The sequence below is a fragment of the Zootoca vivipara genome, chromosome 7 (genome assembly GCF_963506605.1).
Source record: "Zootoca vivipara chromosome 7, rZooViv1.1, whole genome shotgun sequence".
Classification (NCBI taxonomy): domain Eukaryota; kingdom Metazoa; phylum Chordata; class Lepidosauria; order Squamata; family Lacertidae; genus Zootoca; species Zootoca vivipara.
The window spans coordinates 60,141,817-60,166,361 of record NC_083282.1 but is presented as its reverse complement, the minus strand read 5'-3'; the positions used below and the strand labels follow the sequence as shown (position 1 = coordinate 60,166,361).

At 42.8% G+C, this 24,545-nt stretch overlaps 1 protein-coding gene across 3 annotated transcripts in view; it reads left to right on the top strand.

The window, feature by feature from the left end:
* KCND3 (potassium voltage-gated channel subfamily D member 3) overlaps positions 1-24,545 on the top strand; it is a 270,870-nt gene that overhangs the window by 216,298 nt on the left and 30,027 nt on the right. For all 3 annotated transcript variants that reach the window (XM_035122268.2, XM_060277148.1, XM_060277149.1), the window contains exon 4: positions 21,857-21,958. In XM_035122268.2, coding sequence (XP_034978159.1) covers positions 21,857-21,958 — 102 coding nt within the window. The remainder of the gene's footprint in view (positions 1-21,856; positions 21,959-24,545) is intronic.

Below are 24,545 nucleotides of genomic sequence, written 5' to 3'. Positions count from 1 at the left end.
TTTATATAGACTGTCCAGTAATATGTTCTTTGTCAGCTCCCAACAAATAAAAGAATAAAAGACAATATTAAAATATAAGAACAAAATGAATAAATGGCAGCACAAAACCTGTTTAACCAGCCAGGAAATAAAAGTTTAGCATCTCAAAAATACAACAAATTATACACCAGGTACTGAGCCCAGATTTGAAAAACCACAAATCACAAAAATAATCTTCACCAGACTTCCAAAAAAAAAAGCCACAAAAGCCCCTGGGGAGCCTCTCTGATGAGGCTATTCCACAATCGGGGTGCCAGCACCCAGGAAGATCTCGCCCTAAAACCTGCTTCAGAGAAGGCCTCTGAAGACAATCTTAAGCTTTAGGTAGGTATATGTGAGGAAAGGCCATTTTTCAGAGAACCTTGTCCCTCCCAAGCCATTTAGGGTTCCAAGTTTAAGGTTAATTAATAAAATTGAATTTGTTTACTACTCTTTGCTGATGGTTGACCTCAGGAATGGACACTTGAGTTATTCACTACACTCTTGGAGCCCAATGAGAGAATATTATATCTTTCTGTTGAGTTGGGCCTTGGACTTCTGCCCCCAAGTTCTTCTGCTATCCTTGTTTTCCTCTGAATGAAGCAGTGCATATAATATACCCAAATCTGGCTAGCTTACAATAATCAGATTTCCTAGCCTCTCTCACATCCTTGTGCTTGTAACGGTTGCTTAGGCTAAAGTCATATGCCTTGAGTTTTTCCTTTGCTTGTTTGTTTTCCCCCCTCAGGCATTCTTCTCTTTTAATTCACTACAGCCAGCCTCAGAGTATTTCAAGGCTGATTTTTTTTCTCTTCCCATGTTTGTTCGTTCACTTGCTTGTTTTGGAAGGGCATCAACAGACCACGCTGTTGCTAACCTGCGCAATGTTCTAAGCCTTCGGCTAATCGGCTGGCAGCCAGTTTCACAAGGTAAATGTGCAACTGAGCTTGGCCATTCCAAAACTTGAACTACTATATCTATCTACCTATAGAGATAGATAGATAGATAGATGATAGATAGATAGATGATAGATAGATAGATAGATAGATAGATAGATAGATAGATAGATAGATAGAAGGAAGGAAGAGAGCAGGATGATACCATGCACATATGCACCGTGGGCTTTCATCCTCTGCATTGCTTCGCATTTTTCTTTCAGCAAACCCCAATCAGCTAAATAAACTTCAAGGGCTTGGTTTGGCCTTTGTGTTTGATATCTTTAGCTCATCAGAAATTGATAGGACTGATAGGTGGGTGACATAGTTACCTTCCACCTTTTCCATATTCATAAGCGTTAGAGCTCCAATAGTATACAGTATTCTTGGATATTTATATAGCACAGGTGTGCCTACCCTTCTTTGGGCCTGAGGGTCGCATTGGTGGACCATACATACATGCATACACACTCATACACACTCTGCACACACACACACAACAGAGAACTCATGCGTGAATATATGTGTGTGCATGCCTGAACAGAAGGTGGAAAACAGGCAGCTAAGAAGTTACACACCCATTTACTGGGTGAAATCTGAGTTAGTCATGACTAACAGTTGTATATCACCTATATATCAGAATTTAAAAATATAGTGTTTCTTGGGTGGAGTACTTCATTTATCATAACGTTATGTACTTTATGCATTATGACGTTGATAAAGTGGCTACTTGTAGAGCAGTGAAATCTATCTTTTTGCTGCTACAGATTCCTTTTTTGAATTAGTCACTGAGATCCACTGTGGTAATATGGTCTGGGGAGATTGCTCAAATCCTTGCTCTCCTGCGATGCTTGAATTATCTTGAGTTAGAAGCTCTCTGCCTAAGTCGCAGGATTGAAATAAGGATGGGGGAAATCCATGCATACTGTGCTCAAGGCTACTTGGAAGAAAGATGGGATTAAAAAAGGTAATAATAATTGACATTGTTCTTCCTCACAGTTACACTGTGAGATGAATCATTCATGCTCCTACTCCATAAAACGCCTGCTTTTTCAGTGATTTGCCACATGTTCCTTCCCCCAGAATCTTTTTACCAAGGCTTTTCGGAGAGAAGGCATGCCCAGAACACATCATGGCTGCCTGTACTCTCCAAAACACACTGTGAGTCTCTTTGCAGTCCCAATTGGCTGCAGCTTCAGCCCCCGTGGTTTTCTTTCCAATCACCCTCCTTCCAAGTATCAACAGGATTATCACACAGCTAACCAGATTGGGCTACAGAATAACACCAGTGAGATTTATTCAACAAAGCTAACACAGATCGAAGGCAATGGCTTTTGATTAAGCGCTGCCTTTACTCTGACTTGGCTTTGTTGCACCTCAGTAATATTCTCACCTAGCCCAATCTCATTAGCTGTGTGTGACCATCACTATCGCTAAGGTGAAAAGCAGTTTTAAAACAGAAAATGGCAGTGAAGCAGTACTGATTTGGACTAGAAACACCAACTTTAAAAATAAAAACAGCAACACTCTTTTCCTGTGGTTCTTCCCCACTGAAGGGAAGGACACTGTCCCCTTTTTTCACCCTGAGAAACATTGTCTTTACCATTGCACACACCAGATGAGGCAGAGATGTAACTAAGTGTTTGGAAGCCGGCATATTCTGTGAGCAACGCTGCTAAAGCAGATTTTTGATTAACGGCTCGACTTGCGATGCCAGCAAAAATATTAAAACAGCTGATAATCTCTGAGGGATTAGTTTGGGTTTAGAGATGCATTTCACGGGGACTAAACCGGAACAGTCAGTTCCATGAGCATAAAACTTTGGGTTTCAGGGAAGCAAGTGCTTCGTTTCTTGTGGGCTAAATATACTTTTGAGCCCCCAAGCCTTTTAATCCAGATTGCATGCATCCATTTATTAGCCAATGATCTAGGTTTATGTAATATTGATGCTGCAACCACAACAGATTTTGAGAACATCTCCCTTTTTGTGTGTAGATCCTAAGCATTTAGAAAAGATTTGGGAGCCAAGTTATAAAAGATGGGAAATGCTAATTTGGAGGACATTGACATTTAGATCAACTGGCATATACAACTGCTCAGCAGGCTTTTTCAGCACTGGAGCAGATGGTTGCAACCAAGCCACCTCCATTGTCTTCTTCATTTCCTTCCTTCTCACTTTCTTTTATTTGCTACCATCAGTTAACCTATAGCATCATCTTGCGCCTTCGTCATGAGAGATACTGATAATCAGGCAGGAGCTTTCACTGTACTATTTTTGGCACCCGCTAAAAACATTTTTGTTTAGGCAAGCTTAACCAGATATCTAGAATGCTTCTGTGTGTTTTTAGCTTGTTGCTGGTTTTAATTTTCTGAATAGTTTTAGCTTGCACAGCCATTAGGGACCTTGCATGCAGAAGGTCCCAAATCCAACACTTAGCATCTCCAGGTAAGGCTGGGCCAAAATCTTAAATCTTAACTGTGGTTTAAAGTGCTGAACGAACTGAGCCTATGAGTCCCTCTTCATTTTAAGACTAAGAAGGGGCTGACATACTCAATTTCTCTCCTAGAACTAGTACAGGATGGACCTTAAAGATTCCGGGGGGGGGGGGTTGTAGGTTTCTTAGGGACTGTAGAAAACTTGTGTGAGTTCAGCTTTGAAGGTTCAAGCAATGAAACCTTTGGCTGTTGTGGTTTTATGACAGTTTAATTGTTATTCTGTAGAATGGCATGTTTCAGTTTGCATTTTTATTGGCTTTATTTTGGTGCGCTTATTGTTCACTATTTGAAATGTATTATGCACACACATAAGCAACTTCTAGCTCACGAGGAGCAGGTGGGATAATAAATAAATAAATAAATAAAATGCAGGTGAAAATGCAGCGCAAAAAATGGAATTTCCGGCATTAAGTGGGAGGCAATATCCTTTAAGGAGAGAGAGACGAATGGTCAAATGATATCCAAATCATATTGTAACTTTGAGGGGGGAGTCTTTACATATCATCAAAAAGTTGGTTTGCGGAGAAAGTTTGAGATAGCACAATGAGGCCAGGAAAGCAGCTTTTTCACTTTCCTTTTGTGTGCTTTATGCAAAGTACACAAAAACCAGTGATATTCTCAGCACCACAGTCCTGTCCCCCGAGGCAGGGGAGCTGTGATGGCAGCAGACAGAGGCAAAGATGAAGAGTGATGAGGAGAGGAATGTTTAACAGTAGATTTATGGCATCATATTGCCTCTGAGAAAGATGTCTCACTCATCTGTCAATAGAGGTGCCACAAACATAACAGATAGGCTGTCAAACTCTGAAAATCTTCATTTATCTTTTTTTTAAAAAACAATACAAAACTAAACTAAACTAGGCTTTTGTGGGACTCTTTGTGAAAGTAGGATCTTACCTTCTGGAGATATCCAAACCCATTTGTGATTGATTGCTCCGGTGCCCAAAGCTCCCACCTTCTTCCTCCCAATGAGTTTTTCGATTAGAAAAATGCTAGGTGACTTAAAAATTAAACAACATATATCATACCTTGTGGTGCTTCATATTATCAAGTCAAAGTGGGAAAGTAGAATGGAGCTCTAGTCTAGTTTGCAATTTTTAATTTAGACACCTTCAGCTTAGCTTGCTAGAAAAGTTGTTATTTGGGGAGGTTAATTAATAAACAGCATTAAGGGCCCCTCCAGAATGGTGCTGTTTGCAACATGTAATTGAAACAATAATAGTTTATTAGTGGTGGATTTACACTGGACCATCTACGCATCATTCCACTTTATTAGTTGTTCCCCAATGCTTCCCCATTGCTTTTCATAGAATCATAGAGTTGGAAGAGACCACAAGGGCCATCCAGTCCAACCCCCTGCCAAGCAGGAAACACCATCAAAGCATTCTTGACATATGCCTGCCAAGCCTCTGCTTAAAGACCTCCAAAGAAGGAGACTCCACCACACTCCTTGGTAGCAAATTCCACTGCCGAACAGCTCTTACTGTCAGGAAGTTCTTCCTAATGTTGAGGTGGAAGCTTCTTTCTTGTAGTTTGAATCCATTGCTCCGTGTCCGCTTCTCTGGAGCAGCAGAAAACAACCTTTCACCCTCCTCTATATGACATCTTTTAATATATTTGAACATGGCTATCATATCACCCCTTAACCTTCTCTTCTCCAGGCTAAACATACCCAGCTCCCTAAGCCGTTCCTCATAAGGCATTGTTTACAAGCCTTTGACCATTTTGGTTGCCCTCTTCTGGACACGTTCCAGCTTGTCAGTATCCTTCTTGAACTGTGGTGCCCAGAACTGGACACAGTACTCCAGGTGAGGTCTGACCAGAGCAGAATACAGTGGTAGAGCAGACACCATAGCACAACAAAGGTGTGTTAAACAAAAACAAAAAACAATATTTGTAGCATGAAAACTTACTGGATTTCAGTAGGAAGCTGTAGCACATGCACAGATTGGACATGAGGCGGGTACAAATATTATTGAAAACATGATGGCATATAACCCCCCCAAAACCAACATGTGCGCAGATCATCATGAATGTGCAATAAGCAGGGTTTCTGAAGGGGCCTGTTAGGTAGATCAGATCTAGCAAAGTCTGCTTGCAGGACTATAGAACTGAGATATCTAGTAGTTTCCATCTAGAGCTCAAAGATGGAATAAGTAGAGTTTGTTTAAGCAGAGTAATGACAAGTGAGACCAGATTTAAATGATTCATTGTTGATTAACTTCACCCGAGAAGCAGGAATATTGAAAGAAGCATGTGAATCAAGTTGAGGCAACGCTCCAAACTACAAGGATCAAGAGGAGTATTTGAAGGAAAGATCCTCGTTTGAGCCTAGTGGTATTTTATCTGCTCCTAATTCTCCAGAGACAACCTGAGGGAGGACTTTATTGAGGGTGATGGTAAATCTTAGGGCTCATTGCTTTCCCAACTCCACTTTCTTTCATCCCTGACTTAACCCTTTCCTAATTACCATGTAGGGAACCACTTCATTCATTTCTGTCCTGTGTTCCCAATGGGAAGTAGCAACCGTTGTGTGCACTCACCAGTACTGAGCACTGAGAGAGTTGTGCCCAATTGCTGGTTGTGTTCCCTGAACTCTGCATAGATAGTCTGTCTGCTCACCGCTGTGAGTGAGCATTTTCAAGGGCTCACCGAGTGCTGTAGAATGCTGATCTGCCCACAGTTCTGCATGTGTGATCAAAATGGTCCTGGCAGACATACACAGCAGTCACCATGCCTAAAACAATGGCGTGACTCAGACCCCCACGTCATTTTAAACTGCCAGCTTACCTTCAGACCTTCTGCAAATAATGCACATGCTCTGCATTATCTTCAAATAGCATATGAGTTGAAGGAGGGAGTTCGCAAGCAAAAGACAGCAGAGTATTTGACTTCATGCATATTGCTCCCCATGAAATGTTTTCCAACTGCAGCGCTACCCTCAGAATCAGATCTGCTTTACTACGCAGATGGCTTTTGAGCCAGCTCCTTTCCTTTGTGTAAATGTGATTGTTTGACTCAAGATCAGCATGATGCATAACCAAAAATGAGAACCAGAAAGGCAATTTCAGACATTTCCCTGCTAGGTCTCTATTATAGCAGCCTGTTCGTTTGGCATACATAAACAGCTCAAGCTTCATTAGCCCCCAGTTAGGACAATTAGGAGCCATTCTAGTGAAGATGTGTAACAACACTGTGATTTGGAAACATAGGCTAGTGAAACAAATCACCATGGCAACTGGAGTGTTTTGATGATAAATGTGAAAGATCTTTTAGATTTCCATTTTCCATAAGTGGACATGGTTTCATTGTTGCCTATCTTGCTGTTATTATTATTATTATTATTATTATTATTATTATTTTTATTATTATTATTTTAACCCACCCATCTGGCTGGGTTTCCCCATCCACTCTGGGCAGCTCACAGCAGATATCAAAGCATACTAAAATATCAAACATTAAAAACTTTCCAATACAGGACTGCCTTTAGATGTCTTCTAAAAGTCAGAGAGTTGTTTATTTCCTTGACATCTGAAGGGAAGGTGTTCCACAGGGCGGGCGCCACTACCGAGTAGGCCCTCTCCCTGGTTCCCTGTAACCTCGCTTCTCACAGTGTGGGCACCAGCAGAAGACCCAAAACAGCTATGCTGTGTACCCAGGGCACAGGAAAAAGAAAGAGAAAGAGAAAGAAGGCACTCAAGTAGGAGCTTTGTTATGTTTGACAGGTTTTGGGGGGAGGGGAGATTTTGTATACAGCTAATGATGAAAGTAGTGTCCAAGGCACACATATCCACAGGAAGCTCTTACTTTAAAAGGAGTGGGGTGAAAGTAGGGATGTAAGAAAGCATTATTTTCCATTCTGCCCCATATTCATTGCATGCTGCAATGTTTCTGTTCTGCTGCCATTTGCCTCCCACTAGAACCTTACATTCATCTTCCTTCAGAAATTAGGCACAGTGGAGACTGTAATGTCTTTATGGAATATGGTTTCTTTATACATTTTTACAACCTGAGACTACCAGCATTCACATATAAAGATGATTCTCTGCTTAGGAGCAGCAGGCTTAGGTCTACAAACTAAGGAACCAGCCATGCTGCCTGGCCCTTTGTTGCCGCCTGCTCCAGCCAGTCCTCCCTCTCCTCTCAGCTGAGAATCTAAACCTATCCTTTTCCCTGCCTACTAACACAAACACAGCTGGCAGTCTTGCCCTCTGATGGTTTCTTTCAAGGGACTTTGTCCCATGCTGATGGCGCACCTCAGCAGCTATGCCAAGTTAGCCTGGATTGTTAACATAAACTAAATCCGGGGGGTTTCGGCATTTGGCAAAGCTTGATTAATCAAACCTTGAGTAATTATAATTTTTACTAAATCCAGGTATTATGGGGAGTCACACATCCCACCACAAACTCATAACCATATCTGTTTCAGACATGGGATGAATAAGTGAACATTAGCCATTTCTACTCCTTTTTCTGTTTTCATCAGAATTCTCTGACATCCCATCGCTGTTCTGGGGGTTCTTGCAAACCTTCGCTCCAGAGCCAATTGAGGGGGCACAGGGAGTGCAGGGGGAGAGGGGAGAAGCCTCCCTGCACTAGTGGAAGTCATTGTGCAGGCTTCTGCTAGCAGGACCTGCTGGTTGAATCTGGCCCATATTAAGTCAGTGAGCCTGTTTCATGGCACTAATGACTAGCTCTGACCAGCATTTTGCCACCACTGCCTTGATAAGTTACAGTTTCTGAATGTTCTTCAAAGGCAGCCCCACGCTGAGTGCATTGCAGTAGTTCATTCTTATAGTAACTAAAGTATGCTTTCTCTAGCAAGGGATGGATGCTTTCACTTTCCACATCACAAAGTAACAAAATCTGGTTAAAAATGTAGCAGCTTTCTGAATGGAATGATGTCAGGTCCGAGGTATGATCAGTAATCGATCTAGCAAGTTGACGGTGCAGCCAAAGCAGAATTTGGTGGACAGGAATGGAGGCAGAGTGGAACCTAGTGGGTTATATAGATCGAGTCTGACACTATCTGGCTATTACCAGCTGTTCTGACCACAGTATAGCTTACCTTCCTACCCCAATATGACTTTTCTGGACCAGTAAAGTACTGGGTGTGTAGCAGCTTTGCACCTGCACCATTCTGGATGTTGATGAAATGTCACATGGAGACAAAATCTGCCCCAACGTGAATGTGTGAAGTTTCTTTATCCTCATGAATATGTGTTAATCTGATTAATTCAGATTTAAAAGTAGCCTGATGGGAGGGATTTTACCATCCATTTGAAAGGGTTTGAGTCAATTCAATACGTGACTAGACATGCTCCAATCTAGCTATCTGTCTCTCTAATCATCTTGTCTATCCTGTGCTTACTTGAGTTCCATATTCTGTGCATTGTTCTATAAATAGATTGGAAATGATGTTCTCCTGTGTTCAAGAAGATGAAATGATGCACAGCGTTTGCAGTGACAATCAGTTGCTTTAATAGGGCCAAGGGCAAATAAGATTAAAAAGAAGTTCCACATAAGAGGAGAAGGGAATCTTTTATCTTTGGAAAGTAATGCAGTTAGATCCACAATGAGGTGTAGCCACATTCAGTCATTTTATCAAATTATAGAGGAATATAATGAGTTCTAGCCAATTGAATTTCCATATGCATTCTTTATATTTAATATTTTACAGTGGCAGATATCAGGGTTTCTTCCCCTCTGCCCCCAGGCCAAATGTAGCGGTCTAATGAAGAAGTTCTAAATGATTCCCCCCTTATTTAAAAAGAAATACACTCTCATCCTCATTATCTCTCTCTGCAATCAAATTACCTGAAAATGTTCCTGGCTTTCTATGAGAATACCTCATAATTATATGAAGGGGAGATGGTCTTATAACTGTTTGGTGCATGTACATAAAGGAACATGCATCATATTACCTTTAGATATTTCTTTTGAAACTCATTTTGAAGGATGTGGCTTCTGTACCATTTTTTATAAAAAGTTGTACATTTCTCAGAGTTTGCTCATTAAAAAGTCATGATCACTGAAGGCACATGATGATGTCTTAGACTTCTCCTCTGCTCTGCTTTCTTGCAATAAACCAGTTCTCTCTAAGTCTGGCAGTAGTGCCTTGTGCAATATGGACCCTACGTGCTAATGTTCTTAATGACCAATAAGGCACTCGGCAGCAGCAGCTTCTTCACATCTTTGTCTGCGAGAACAGAACAGGGAACGAAAGCATGCTCACGATTTGTGGGCTTACTCCTTACCTCCTTGTGGTCTACATCTCTCCTTGATGCTCCTTGGTGTCTCCTATGGCTTGGCAGCTGTTGCTTCATCAATGTCAGCCATAGCCGTATTTTATCCTTGGGTAAAGTGGGGAGAAATAGAAGGAATTTGGGAGGAATTAATACCGGGTTTGGAGAAAGCTTGGCTGCCATCAGTGGAGGCTCTGAAACCAACACAGGAAAGCCTCAGGACCCTTGTACATACGGGACCGCCTCTCCTGGTATGCCCCGCGGAGGACCTTAAGGTCCACAAATAACAACATTCTGGAGATTCCGAGCCATAAGGTGGTTAGATTGGTCTCGACTAGGGCCAGGGTCTTTTCAGTACTGGCCCCGACTTGGTGGAATGCTCTTTCACAGGAGACCAGGGCCCTGAGGGATTTGTCATCTTTCCTCAGGGCCTGCAAGACAGAGCTGTTCTGCCTGGCCTTTGGTTGGATTCAGTCTGACCCCTGTGTTTTCCTCCCTCATGGTTTTGATTTACGGACTACTTAAAATGAGGCTGCATTTTAAATTTTAATATTGTATTTTAATCTGTATTTTAATTAATTGTTTTCTTTTCTTTTATGTCTTATTGTAATTTTATTGGTGTTAGCCGCCCTGAGCCCGGTTTTGACTGGGGAGGGCGGGGTATAAATAAAAATTTATTATTATTATTATTATTATTATTATTCAGTGCAGATCTTTTCCCACTCACCACCGCTGCTGCCTGCTCACTTCCCGCTGCCTGCCATTTGCCTGCCCACCCACTGCCACCACTGCCACCTGCCCTCCATTGCCACCTACCCACTCGCCACCACCGTACCTCCATCAGCTCATGTGGAGAGCGGTGGTCAGGCAATGGGCAGGTGGTGTCTGGTAGTGCCATAGAATGTTAATCAGCCCAAGGCCTGGTTATAGAGAATTGTTTTTGCCTGGTGCTTAAAGATATGTCATGAAGGTGCCAGGCGAGCCTCTCAGGGGAGGAGCAGTCCACAAACAGGAGAGCAGGCTGCAAAAGCACCTTCTGATAAGTGGGGGCCCAAAAGTTCTGTTCACATCCCCCAGGTGACAATCTAGTAAGAAATCTTAGCAAATAAATGAAAGCAAAATGTGGGGATTTGGCACACAGATTCACTTGGCACACAGTTCTGTTTTAAAGCTGGAGATCTTTTCCTTTCCAAAGGGAAAGGGGTCACATCAGAAGAAGCCTCTGATTGTTGCAGTTTGATGAAAACTAGCAGAGACTTTTCGGACTAAATGAGTTTAAGGCCCATCTCTCTGTTTTTTTCAAAGTTGTGTGTGTGTGCCCTGACAAAAAAGAAAACATTACATCTCAGAACATTTTTAGATGACCTGCAGTTGGCATGTTTTAGTGACCCATACAGTAAATTTAAAACTGCCCTTGGCTGCACATTAACGTGCAATAACTACTTAATTATGCTCTGGCAGTTGCTACAGAAAGAGTTGATGTGACTGTCTGGGGCAATTATGCAGATGATGCTTATTCCCCAGTGGGGGCGGGGGGGGGGGAGAGAGATAGAGAGAGATCTGGAGAGAATCAGCACAGACAAGCCTTGTATTTAGTACAGGTGTTGCAAACTTGAGCTCTACTGGGCTGTCCAAGCTTTTCCCAATTTCAGTTTTCACGTTGATGTTAGTAATTTTGATGGAACAGAAATATTTCTCTAATATATTGAGGGTCGCATCCACTGTTAATCCATTGAAATGAATGGGCATGACTAACTTGGGTTCTTTACTTTCCGTGGTCTTCTCTGAGTATGGTCAAGTTGGAGACAAGCCTTTCTATTACTTTTTATTTAACCCTGTTCAGGGCTGTCTGCCTCCATTGCCTGTTGCTTCTTTCTCCTTCCCAGATCAGTCACATTGTTGCTGGTCAGGGATGATGTACTGAATGGGATGGCATCATGCCACTGGCGCCAACTCTATAGGACGGAGGTGTCCTCCGCCCCTTCAGTATTTGTTGGCAGGGGCTGAGCCCCTCAAAAGTTGAGGGAGCGGAAAAGACCTTCCCTCAAGATATGTGTGCAGTGTGGCATGACATGGCCTACCACCGCCATCTACAAACCTGTCCAGACAACTTTGGTGCCACCTGCAAGGGCATCCAGGGTGCGCCCACCTTCCACTGCCTTACCTTTCCTGGCTCTCTCGCCACTGCGACAAAGCCAAGGCATCCTCTGACACTGCGAGGCTTCCCTTGAAACCTGCCGTGGCTGCAGACGTACTTCCAGAAGCCGGGCCACACTGTCAGAAGTACGTCTGTGGCTGTAGTAAGCCTCAATGGAGGCCTCATGGCACGTTGGCCTCATCGTACCAGCGGAGAAGCAGTGGCTGCAGGCCACTTTGCATGCGCCTCGTTGCACTCCTTTGTATTCTCTGCTCCTCCTCTTACTCTTTAGCACCTTCTACTGTACTATAATCTCCAGTCATGGTGCCCCACTGAAATATTCGTATCTGGTTTCAACACAGCACATTCACACAGAATCCCAGTAGGAACATATATGTTAAGCCTTGAAGACTAGATTTGTTCTTTGTTTTATTTTGAGTCATTTGAGCTGATTTTTAAGGCCACGGTGTGACCTGATATTCTTAGGAAAGAGAATTATAGAAGCTGAAAAACATATTGGTTGATTGGCTGCATGTGCCTTGAAGGAAATCAATATCTCGTGGCGATGATTCACAAATGTTAGTGTGATAAGAGTCTGTAAACCCTATTTTTGGATGTTGTTTTGGTGCAGCTGTTTCTCCTCTCCTTATCCCTTCGATGAGCACATCACTGTGTGTATAGATGCAAGTACGTTGTTAGTGTGGAAATGGCAGGGAAAGTTGCTAGGAGACTACAGCTTGTTGACATGAACATTACCGAATCTGGAAGGCAATGTACGGAGAAAGCTAAAATAACAGATTTCCCAGATACTCAAATCACCAGATTTGGCACCTGATCTCTGCTGAAAATTTGCAACCAATAATTTAAGTTATACATTGTGCATAAACACTACCCATTATGATAAAGCTTTGCCCAGTCGCTATCTAGAATTCACCCTTAGCTTCATAAAGAGCTATTAAAGAATCTTAGCTCAGTTGCAGTCTGAATGTTTGAGATATTCAGTGTGCAGTAGCCCCACCCCCACATGCATGGACAGAACAAGTCTTCATAACTAACCTGTTGGACCAGAACAATTTGAACCCTTAGTAATGGATTTGCCGTTGTGATTTGTATTTTTGAAATTCTGCTGTTACTGTTTTACTGCGTGTTTTTATAGCAATTTTGTTCTTATAACGGTCTTTGATTGTTTTTATTGTAAACTGCTTTGAGGCTCAAAAGATTAAAAAGTGGCATATACATGTACATATTTTTTAAGGAGATAGAGAAAGAAAGAAAAGGGTTTCCTTTAAAAACCAAAAGAACAAGCACACTGATATGTGATGCTCTGTTGCTTCGATTTAAGCCGAGGGAAAGATATCATGAGGTGAATCTTCCCATGGAGCTTTTTCAGATCAGGACTTGCAGTCAGCTAGGAAGTTGCAGAATCCTGGAGAAACCTTGCAAATGATAAAATAAGCTCAAAACGGCACCCACCCAAATACTAAAGTACTGTAAAAATACAGATACCGTATCTATGATTATGATTAGAGTAAAAAATCCTGCCCCGAGTGGCGTTAGATGTAAGAGGGAAGGGGTTGAAAATAACAATACCTCTTCTAAACATTGGTCATGAGCAGTAACATCAATTGCAGCTCCTCATTTTTATAATATGGCCTTGAAAGTGAACCTAAGTTGATCATCATTGTGGCAATGTTCTTTCTATGTCCTTGACCATAGAAAGTGATTCATTCACAAGATTAGCATTATGTAGCCCATTAAATAACAACAGATGAGAACTAGAATGGAATCTGTGGTGCATAATCTGGTGTGTTGCATCATGTGTGCGTGTGCATGCTTTAATGGCTTTGGGGGGGGTCCATTTGTAGAATGGGCAGAAAGGTCCAACTACTGTGTTGCGAAAATGCACCCAAACATTTTTTAAAGGACGATTCAGCAGGGGAAATAAGTTGTTGATATGACCTTAGCAATGTGATGATGACATCTCTTGAAGAGTTTCATCTCATCTAGTCATCTCCGCTCCAATGGTTTCTGGAGGAGACTGATCATCTAGATCCATTTCAATCTGGTTTCAAGCCTGGTTATGGGACAGAGATGGTTTGGGTTGCCTTGGTGGATGACTTACATCGGGAACTAGAGTAGGTGTGGGACTGGGTGTCCTTGTTGGATCTGCTGGACCTCTTGGTGACTTTTGATACCACTTCTGGGCCACCTCACTGGGATGGGACTTGGAGGCACTGTTTTACTCACCCCTTTCCTGGAGAGGCAAGTCCCTCAGGGTTCTGTTCTGTCCCCCATGCTATTTAATACTTACATGAAACCACTGGGAGAGGTTGACCGGAGTTTGTGATGTCACCAGTACGCTGATGGCACCCAACTCTATTTCTCCTTTCCACCTTATTCCAGAATGATACTATTAGAAAAGAATACAGCAAGCTAATCACATAGCAGGACAAAAGTGTCCCTTATTTCAAAACACTCATGATTAGCTTCCAGAACAAGCATTCCTCACCTTTTTGGATACATGAGCATATTTGCAAATCAGAAAAAACTGTCATGGGCACCATGCGCACACCGCAACAGAGCACACACTGTAACCTATTATATTGGCTACAATAGAATGCTTCTTTCAAGACTAATTTTGAAAAGGGGAGAGGACCCTGTGGGTGCCAAGGAAAGCCTCTGTGGCCCCGTGGGCACCATGTTGCTGATGCTTGTCCGTAAATAACAAATTTCATGACTCTCTGGTATACCTTGAAGCTCCACATATAGCTGACTTTTGGCTTCTTTCATGTAACCGAACTGAGACCAATCTGTATTCAAGACACATAATTGCCTGAGAAATTGTGTATGTACGTTAGAGTTCAAAAGGTTAAGCAATTCTTATTAATAGAGTGCCAGACTCACTGATGCATAAACACTAATAATGTTTCTTGGCTCATTATGTTCAGAAGTGTCCATAGCAGATATCTTACCCCTTGCTACATTGTGTGTCTTTTTGGCATGGTATATTAAAGGAAAGAGAGTGCTATAGGACCCTGGCAAGCACAGTTCAGTGTGGTCAATTTTTTTTATTTTGCAGCTAACTGTATAATTATTACCTTTAAAGACATTTAGGCAATTAAAGCTGCCATCTTATACACACTTCTCTGGAAATAGTCTCACTGAAATCAGTGCCTGGGTATGTATAGCTGGTATAGATTGTACTGCACACCTGTTGCACATGTAAGCGGGCAGAAGCTCAGTTTGGCTGAGTAGGATTTATTTCTGAGTAAATGTGCATCAAGAACAGACTGCAAAACAAATCAAAGAGAAGTTATTGCTGTAGCATGCAGTATTGCAAGGGCACACAGCAAGATGAGAAACAACTTAGGTACAGGGGTACAAAATTCTTCATAGATGAAGAAAAGCAATCTAGTATCCAGGCAAATCAGCAGAAGTTTAAAAGCTGTTTGATTAAAGAGGTCTATTCTGAACCTGATACTTGCATTAGTCACTAACACAAGCATGGGCACTTTTTTGCAGTATCTATGGCTTACTGACACTACACAAATATGCAGGTTCCTGGAGAGGAGCTTACAGTTGCTTTGCTCCTTCTCACTTCTTTTTACTCCTGCACCACACTGAGCTCAGTTTATTGTTTATTGTCTAGGGTTGCCATTTCTTGAAGAGTAAAAAAAAAAGAGAGGTCAGCCCAAGCCAGAGAAAGAGGTGTGCGGGCAGGCAGGGCCTTTACGCCTCTTTCCCCAACTTGGGCTGGCAGCGGTGTGCAGAGCAGCCTGAGCCCGAGCTGCTGCCAGCTCAAGTGGAGGCAGGACCCCAGCTCCTACCTGATCTTCACTGTGACAGCCTCGCTCTGCTGCGGTGCTTCCACTTCCGGGGCGCAGCACCCTCCCAAGCATCATCTGCTACTAGAGACAGCTGTTCCACTCTGCCAACTGGTAGGGCCGGCCCTGCATAGCTGTCAACCCTCCCTTTTTTGCGGGAAACTCCCTTATTCCAAGCCACAGCTGTTAGCCTTCCCAGTTTTTTGCTGGAAATTCCCTTATTCCAGTGCCGTTTCCCGCTGCTATCCTGGATTGTTAGATATACCATAGACTGTCCCCGGGACAGGTGAGGCTGCTGATCCCTTATTTTCAAATCCAGAAGTTGACAGCTATGCGGCCCTGGTGTCCAGCAGTCAAAAAGAGGTCATTTTAATCCCTGCAATGGAAAGGCAGTTTCTGCCTCCCCCGACATATCTACAGTTTACCAATGTATTTATCATAGCTGTTAAGGTCTCCCTTTTTTTAAGGGAAATTCCCTTATGCTGAATAGGCTTCCTCGTGAGAAAAGGGAAAACTTGACAGCTATGGTATTTATTCAGTGCAGAAGTAAACAAGACAAGTTCTGCTAGGAATTGGACAAATAAAAAAGTATGACACACTGACCTATTTAGTATTTAAATGGTTAAATTAAAATTCTGCTTTATTATCATTTTTCAAAAATGTACCTGGGCTAATGTTGTTTTTTAATTGAATCTTTTTGTTGTTTAACCAGCCATTTGATAGCTGTTTTTTTCATGAGCAGCTTTTCAGGGAGTGGCTGCAGCTGTAAGGGTGGGGCAGATTGTGGGTCTTTTCCATACACACAGCATGCTTAAGACCCATGTGACCTGCATTGTTCACACACAGCACATATGAGACCGTATCAGAAGAGTGGCTGCTATTCAGCTCTGACTGCATGTGAAAGATATCTGAGTGTGACAAGTACATTGAGCCACTCAAAAGCATATTCTGGGTTGTCCTGTGGGTCTCTGACTATAGAGGGCATTGAGAAATCACAAGCAATCAGCCCCTTATAATGGAAGCTTAGCTGCTGGGGGTGGGTGGCTGTAGAGTGAGCTGAACTCCAGTAGGTAGTCTATGGAAATGAGTTAGAATGCAACCCACAGCCTCATTATGTTAACTGCAAATTAACTTAACAGCTTTGTTTAAAGCTCAGCTATTTCAAAGAAAAGAAAGATGAACTAGGGGCTGTGTGACAAGTTTTTGAGAGTTGAATTTCATAGGCAGCATATAATATACCAGCCTTCATTATTCTGGTTCCCTCCAGGATCCTGGTGCATGTGAGTATATTACAACCTTTGCCAAACCCCCTCCAGATGTTTTGGACTACAGTTTCCCTCAGTCCCAACCAGCACTGCCTGGGGCTGATGGGAGTTGTACTCCAAAACATCTGGAAGATGCTCACATGGAGAATATGGATTGGGCAAAGTGTACTCTGCCTACTGCTTACACGTAATCTAAAAATATCAAAATACCAGCAAGCCTATCCAGCAGATCCAGGGGTGCCCTCTGAGCAGGACTTTGGGGGCAGGGCTGTACTTAGCAAAGCGAACACCCAAATTCACCATGGCTGAGTTGATTAACTTTGAGGTAAGTGAAGTAATATTCATAAGCAGGTCCTCTATGATAATTAAGTCCAGAATTTAAAATACCTAGTTTTATGAGTGGGGGGGGGGGGGGACAGGCACAACGTAAAAGGAGCTCAAATAGTGGATCAAGCTAGTCAGCCAAGTCATACAAGAAGCCTGCGTACCCTAAGTGTAGAACCTTCCATTTCTCCCTTTTTAATTTCATTTTGTTAGTTTGGGCTCGGTTCTCCATTCTGTTAAGGTCATATTGAACCTTGATTATATGTTCTGTGGCATTAGCTACCCCTCACAGTTTGGTGTCATAATAATAATAATAAATTTTTATTTATACCCCGCCCTCCCCAGTCGAAACCGGGCTCAGGGCGGCTGACGCCAGTAAAATTACAATGAGACATAAAGAAAGAAAAACAATTAGCTAAAATACAGGTTAAAATACAATTTACATTTAAAATTTTAAATGCAGCCTCATTTTTTAAAAGGCCCAAGTCAAAAACCATAAGGGAGGAAAAACATAGGGGTCAGACTGGGTCCAGGCCAAAGGTCAGGCGGAACAGCTCCGTCATGCGCACATTTGATGAGCATCCCCTCAATTCCTTCATCCAAGTCACTTATAAAGACATTGAACAACAGGCCCAGGACAGAACCCCGCAGCACCCCACTTGTCACTTTTTCTGTATGATGAGGAACCATTCATGAGCATTCTTTGGCTTTGGTCAGTCAACCAACTACAAATCCACCTAACAGGTTACCTTGTCCCATTTTACCAGCTTCTCCACAAGAATATCATAGGGGACTTTGTCAAAAGCCTTAATGAAATCAAGATACACTACACCCGCAGCATTGCACTGATCCACCCAGCTTGTAACTCTATTTATTTTATTTTTTTATGAGATTCATCTGGCATAGCTTATTTTTGAGAAACCCATGCTGGGTCTTAATAATCACAGCATCCCTTTTCTAAATGCTCACAGATCAACTGTTTAATTAACTGTTCTAGGATAACAATTATATCATTGTCACACATAAAATCCATGATTATGTTCTTTAAAATGTTGTAACTTACTGATAGACCTTTTTTGTGTAAAAATTGACGAATAAGTTGTTGCTACCAAATAAAAAGCTGCTGACTTGTATGGACAGTACTAAGCTAGATGGATCATTGGTCTTATAGCAGCTTCTTAAAACAATGACCGTTCCCCACATAAAAGGGGAGGCGCATTTTTGTGTGGTCGCGCGCCGCCCGCTGGGATCCCTGAGGAAGCCCTGGATGTTCGGAGGCCAGCGCTGCCTTCCCACGCAGTTACCTGTCCAATCCAGCTTGGGGAGGCGTTGCCGGGGGGGGGGGTTGGCCAGGTAGGAGGAGATAACCTTACAGTGCACACGGCTGAAGCAGAGTCATTCCCGGGAAGCAGTCGACGGCTCCAGAGCTTTATCACCCTCCACTCCCAAAAATTAATGATTGCAATACAGGTTATTTTCTTCCACAGGCGTACACGCACGCAGGTGCTGCTACGACAAGGCTGCTGTTGAAGGGCTGGAAAGGAATTTCCCTGCATTGGCAGGTTTTGCCTTTCCCGTAGCACAGGGTCCCCAAACTAAGGCCTGGGGGCCGGAAGCAGCCCAATCGCCTTCTAAATTAGGCCCATGGACGGTCTGGGAATCAGCATGTTTTTACATGAGTAGAATGTGTCCTTTTATTTAAAATGCATCTCTGGGTTATTTGTGAGGCATAGGAATTTGTTCATTTTTTCCCCTCCAAAACATAGTCCGGCCCCCCACAAGGTCTGAGGGACAGTGGACCGGCCCCCTGCTGAAAAAGTTTGCTGACCCCTGCCGTAGCAATTCGTCACAACTTTGGCGGGTACAGGCCTTGGGCGGAATCCTTTAGTCATCTACATAAATGGGGGGGCATGGGGGAGGTGACCCCCCGCCCCCATTGCTGCGGCGATAACAGGGTTCCTGTAAATGGAGCTAGGGGGGAGGCATTGACCATACGCAATAGGCTGTCATTGCCCTCCCCCTCCAGCGGCTGCGATAGAGGGATGCGGGCTATCTGCTTGAACATATGTTCTCCAGAGCTAGCCCAACCCCCACAGATGCTGGATAACCCTGAAATTACCCAGATCCCCAGCTGGAGGCTGGGAAGGATATACGCCCAATGCCTGAGCCAAGGTCTCCCTACATCTAAATTTTTAATAAAGCTGTGGCCAATTTTAATCCCATAGAATGTGGTCTTGTGGCATTATTCCGCTCAGGGGCTGCCTGGGGTTTTGGGAGACTCCGCCTGACCGCGCAATGACTTTTCTTTGCTGTTTCTCATTATGTCAGTTACTCTGTGAATAACTTGCTCATTCCCCTGCCCCACAAAAATAAGTGTCTCTATATCCAATTATTGGGGAGAGGACACCCAGATCTGATACCAGTTAAGTGTGTGTGTGTGTGTGTGTATTGGGGGGGGGGGACAAACTGACCTCTCTTCATACAGAGAGAGCCTTCTTTCCGCAATCAGCAGAGATAAATGCTTTGTAACCTTGGCAACACTGGCACAGTTTGTGTGCCAAAAAGGTGCTGCTGAATTCAAGATGTTTCACAAAAGATTTCAAGCATCAGAGCCAGTTACTGAAAGCACAATGGAACACAGTTTAACTTTTCTCCCACTAAATTGCTGGATGGGTTTCAGGAGAAAACAAAGCTTAATACGTATGGGAAAAGAAGAGTGATTGGTGTCTTAGAATAATCAAAATATGAAAAATATATTCAATTATGACAACAACAACAACAACAACAACAACAACAACAACAACAACAACAACAACAACAAAGGTCCATATAGGAAAGAATTGAAACAGCAGCCATGGCATGTCTGCCATGGCATGGCATGCCAACTGAAAGGCACAAAATACTGAGATACCTTTCTAGTTTCACAGAAGTCTTCCTCGTACAGGATGTTAAAGAAGGGAAGGGGAGAAAAGTAAACAGGGCCACCCTAATATCTTTTGCTGTGAGAAGCAAAAACAAGATGGCTCTTAACTTCGGGAGTTTCTTATGGTCCTAGGAAAGGGATTGTGCCACTGCTACTCTTTGATTATTTCCACCCTAGTCTTTGATAGTTAAGGCATGTGACCCTCCTCTTCTGTTTCATTTAATCTATGCTGTGCTGCTTTCACTTGGAATCGTTTTACTTGTTTTTATAATTGTATATAAACTGTTTTACTTCTTTTATTGGTTTTGTTGTTGTTGTAACTCCACCCTGAGACCTTACAGAGAAAAATGGGTCAAAACCCTAAAATACATAAAATGCACATGCTAATGTTTGTGCCATTACAGCCCGACCCATTGTCCATGGGAGTAAGTGCCACTAATTGAAGTTAGTGTGCATAAGACTGTCCCATAAATGTAAAAAATGCTTTCATTTTTTTTATTTCCTAATAACCTTTTGAGATAGGGCATTCATATTCCAAGTTAACGTTAGAATAAAGCTAGGATATACTGAATTGACCCAGGTCATCCAATGTGTCTAAGGCTGCATCTGCACTATAAATTTATCATACCACTGTAAGCAACCATTTGTTGTTGTTGTTTAGTCGTTTAGTCGTGTCCGACTCTTCGTGACCCCATGGACCATAGCATGCCAGGCACTCCTGTCTTCCACTGCCTCCCGCAGTTTGGTCAGACTCATGTTGGTGGCTTCGAGAACACTGTCCAACCATCTCGTCCTCTGTCGTCCCCTTCTTGTGCGCTCTATCTTTCCCAACATCAGGGTCTTTTCCAGGGAGTCTTCTCTTCTCGTGAGGTGGCCAAAGTATTGGAGCCTCAGCTTCAGGATCTGTCCTTCTAGTGAACACTCAGGGCTGTGGTCTGCTAAGGGTGCTGAAAATTATTAACAGATCCAACTTCCCCTCGCAGAGCTACAATTCTCTCAATGGTTTAACAGTCAAGGAACTTTGGGAATTGGAGCTCTGTGAGGTGAATACTGGTCTCCTAACAACTCTTGGCACCATTACCAAACTACAGTTCCCAAGATTCTTTGGGAACTTTCAATGTGACTGTTTAAAGTGGTATGATACTGCTTTAAATACACAGCACAACTGAGACTCAAGGCTGATCCAGGATTTTATAGTTTTCAGAATACAAACCCAGCTCTTCCCAACATCTGGCCTCTGGAATTTTGGAAGAACACACAGTTTTATGTTTCATTAGAAATCCTGGTTCCTTGCTTCAGTAGTGTTCCTCTTCCATGAACAGAAAACATTTTTTTAAAAAAAATAACAAAGCTTTTCCTTTTCAGAAAGTAAGGTAAAAAAAAAAATCACAGGGATTCAAACCGCTGACCTTATGATTGGCAAGCCCAAGAGGCTCAGTGGTTTAGACCACAGCACCACCCACATCCCTTCTTTCAAAAAGTAAAACTAGTAAGACACATGCATATATTTTTAAATTAAAAAATGTAGGAAATAATAAAACTGTCAACAAGTACAGTATGATGAAAAATATATCTCTTCTAAAGCAACAAAAACTGAAGTCATATCATGGTTATCACTCACACAAAAGAAATCAAGTTTGATATATAGATGGAAGTCTAACCTGCTCCCCACCTTGCTTCCTTCCACAGAAAGCCCGGCTGGCCAGGATCCGTGTGGCCAAGACTGGCAGCTCCAACGCCTACCTTCACAGTAAGCGCAATGGCCTCCTTAATGAAGCCCTGGAGTTGACGGTATGTACAGAAAAAGCAAGCCCTTTCAGAGGAATGTTGAAAGCGTATCCACCCCTTCTTCTTCTTCCATTGTCGCTCCCTATGTCAGTATCGTAGGCAGGCTTGAGCTGTGCTATAATTATGCTATAATTTTACTGTATGTGCTAAATGTAGGCATACAACTGCAAGAGGAAAGAGTTGCAATGGAAGCATACTGGGCTTTTTGTGGAAAGCACAGGATTGGTGCTTTAACGGTGACAGAAAGACAAAGAGTACCAATAATCCAGATCTGTGATTGGTATCCTCAATATATTTAGACTAGTGTAAATGTTGCTGGAGCAAATTTAGAGAACTTACATCAATGATAGGTCCCTCATTAGAGTTTATGAAAACATTAGCTTCAGGCTATAGATTAAGAAGGACTTCTTAGCTCTAAGAATGGGCTGTTTAGAGAGGGAGCTAAATCTCTGGAGTATGTGTGTGTTTTTAAGGATGGACAAGCTATACTATTTACAGAAATGGCTAAATGCTGCATAGCCATTAGGCACAGCTTGTACTCTGACTCAGGAGTAGTTGAGGTGGTGCAGAGATGGGGAACTGGTGGCCCTCCATATGTTCTTGGACCACAACTCCCATCATTCCTGGCCATTGGCTATACAGGTGGGAATGTTGGGAGTTGGTGTCCAACAAAATCTGGAGTGAACCAAAGGCAAGCTATACAGAAAATATCAGAAAACAGCAGAAACTGCAGATGTTTAAATTCCAGCCAATGAGGACTTGAAGGTTTCAGTCCTGCAGGATGGAATGTCTCCTAGCATTACCCACACAAACTACCTGTCACTGTGGTTGTTTCACATCTAACAGCAAAGTATTTAGAAGCTAATCTTTTTCCCCCAAGTATTTTTTATTAGTTTCATCATCTATACAATTTTAGATTCCATCTTTTCAACTTTACATTTTGATCAGCTACATGCGTAGCCGATTTAGAAGCTAAAAGAAGAAGAAGAGTTTGGATTTGATATCCCGCTTTATCACTGCGCGAAGGAGTCTCAAAGCGGCTAACAATCTCCTTTTCCCTTCCTCCCCCACAACAAACACTCTGTGAGGTGAGTGGGGCTGAGAGACTTCAGAGAAGTGTAACTAGCCCAAGGTCACCCAGCAGCTGCATGTGGAGGAGCAGAAACGCAAACCCGGATCCCCAGATTACGAGTCTACCGCTCTTAACCACTACACCACACTGGCTCCCAATCTTAGTAACTCAATGAAAGGGAGGAAAGTGTGAAGTTCATCTGATTTCTCAGCAGATGTAACATCAGTGTGAACTGGTTGTTATATTAAGCCCGATCAAGGCCACAGCAAGTATTAACAGATTTTCAAGGATTCTGTTTTTTTTAAAAGGCAGTCCTCGGTCAAGGAAAGATTGCCTAATGGAGACAACCTAATGCACAGCTCGTGTGTCTTTGCTCAATCATCTGATCTGTCACATGTGGGGCTCATTATAACAGAAAATGCTTGACACAGCAATCGCTACACCTGTTAGTAAGCACCACAGCCTGCCCTGACACTATGAGTATGAGGACACTTAACTGGAGGCTCAGTTATTTTGAAATAATCGAGGGAGCTTAGGATCAAAGCAGCACTGACTACAGTTGCTATGGGGATACCAGTGAGAATGGCCTTCCTGTGGTGAGTGTTCTAAGCCATAACATGAAGATGTGCATGTGGACCTCCACATCTTTGCCAACAGCCAAGGCTGGTGCTAATAGCTCAGCAGTTTGGAAGGCATGGAGACCTTGGGTGTTTGAAAAGCCCAATGAACTGAGATGCAACACACTCTCTAATCCTTCTGGCCCGTTCCTCTTGCTGTGAGAGGTGAATTCTGCCTAAACACAGGGCACCATGGCCACTAGGAGGTGGTTCATTCCCTCTGCAGAAGCCAGCTGCTTGTTTTCCTTTCATTCTGGCACAAACTCTGGCACAAGCCTCCTTGCAGCTTCCACATGCTTAGGAAACTGGTGCAGAGAGTGTGTTAAACATTGCAAAGAATGAGGAAAATGTGTGCTTTCAATGTGGGAAGGGTAGGGAGCCCACTCTAGGTCATGAAACACATGAACTCTCCCATGTGGTTCCAATCTATTTCTCCATTGTGCAACTGTAATTTATGTATTATCAACTAAATGTCTGACATGTGGCCCCTTCAAGAGAAACAGTTCTGCCCCAGGAAGCCAGCTTTTGGAGATCTGGCTAGAGGAGTAACCACTCTGCGCAGGGTCCCATGTTTCATCATGAATAAAGTTTGAGTTATCATTAATTCATCTTGTAGTGAGTTCCTTCATAAACTGCAGAAAACAATAGAGCAGCTAGAATAGGAATTGCATGCTATGGAGGACCATTTTTGGAAGCATCCCTATAGCACCTATAGTGTGTGTTACAGCTCTCAGTTCCAATAATACATGCTGAGAGGGTTGGGATACAATTCTTACGTTCAAGTTGAAGAGATGCTTCCTGCTTTTAAAGCCCATAAAAGGTACAACACATAGTCAACATTGCCAGAGAAAAATGCAGGGCCCCTCTACCCATGAAGTAACAAATCCAGTTGCTAAAGGTG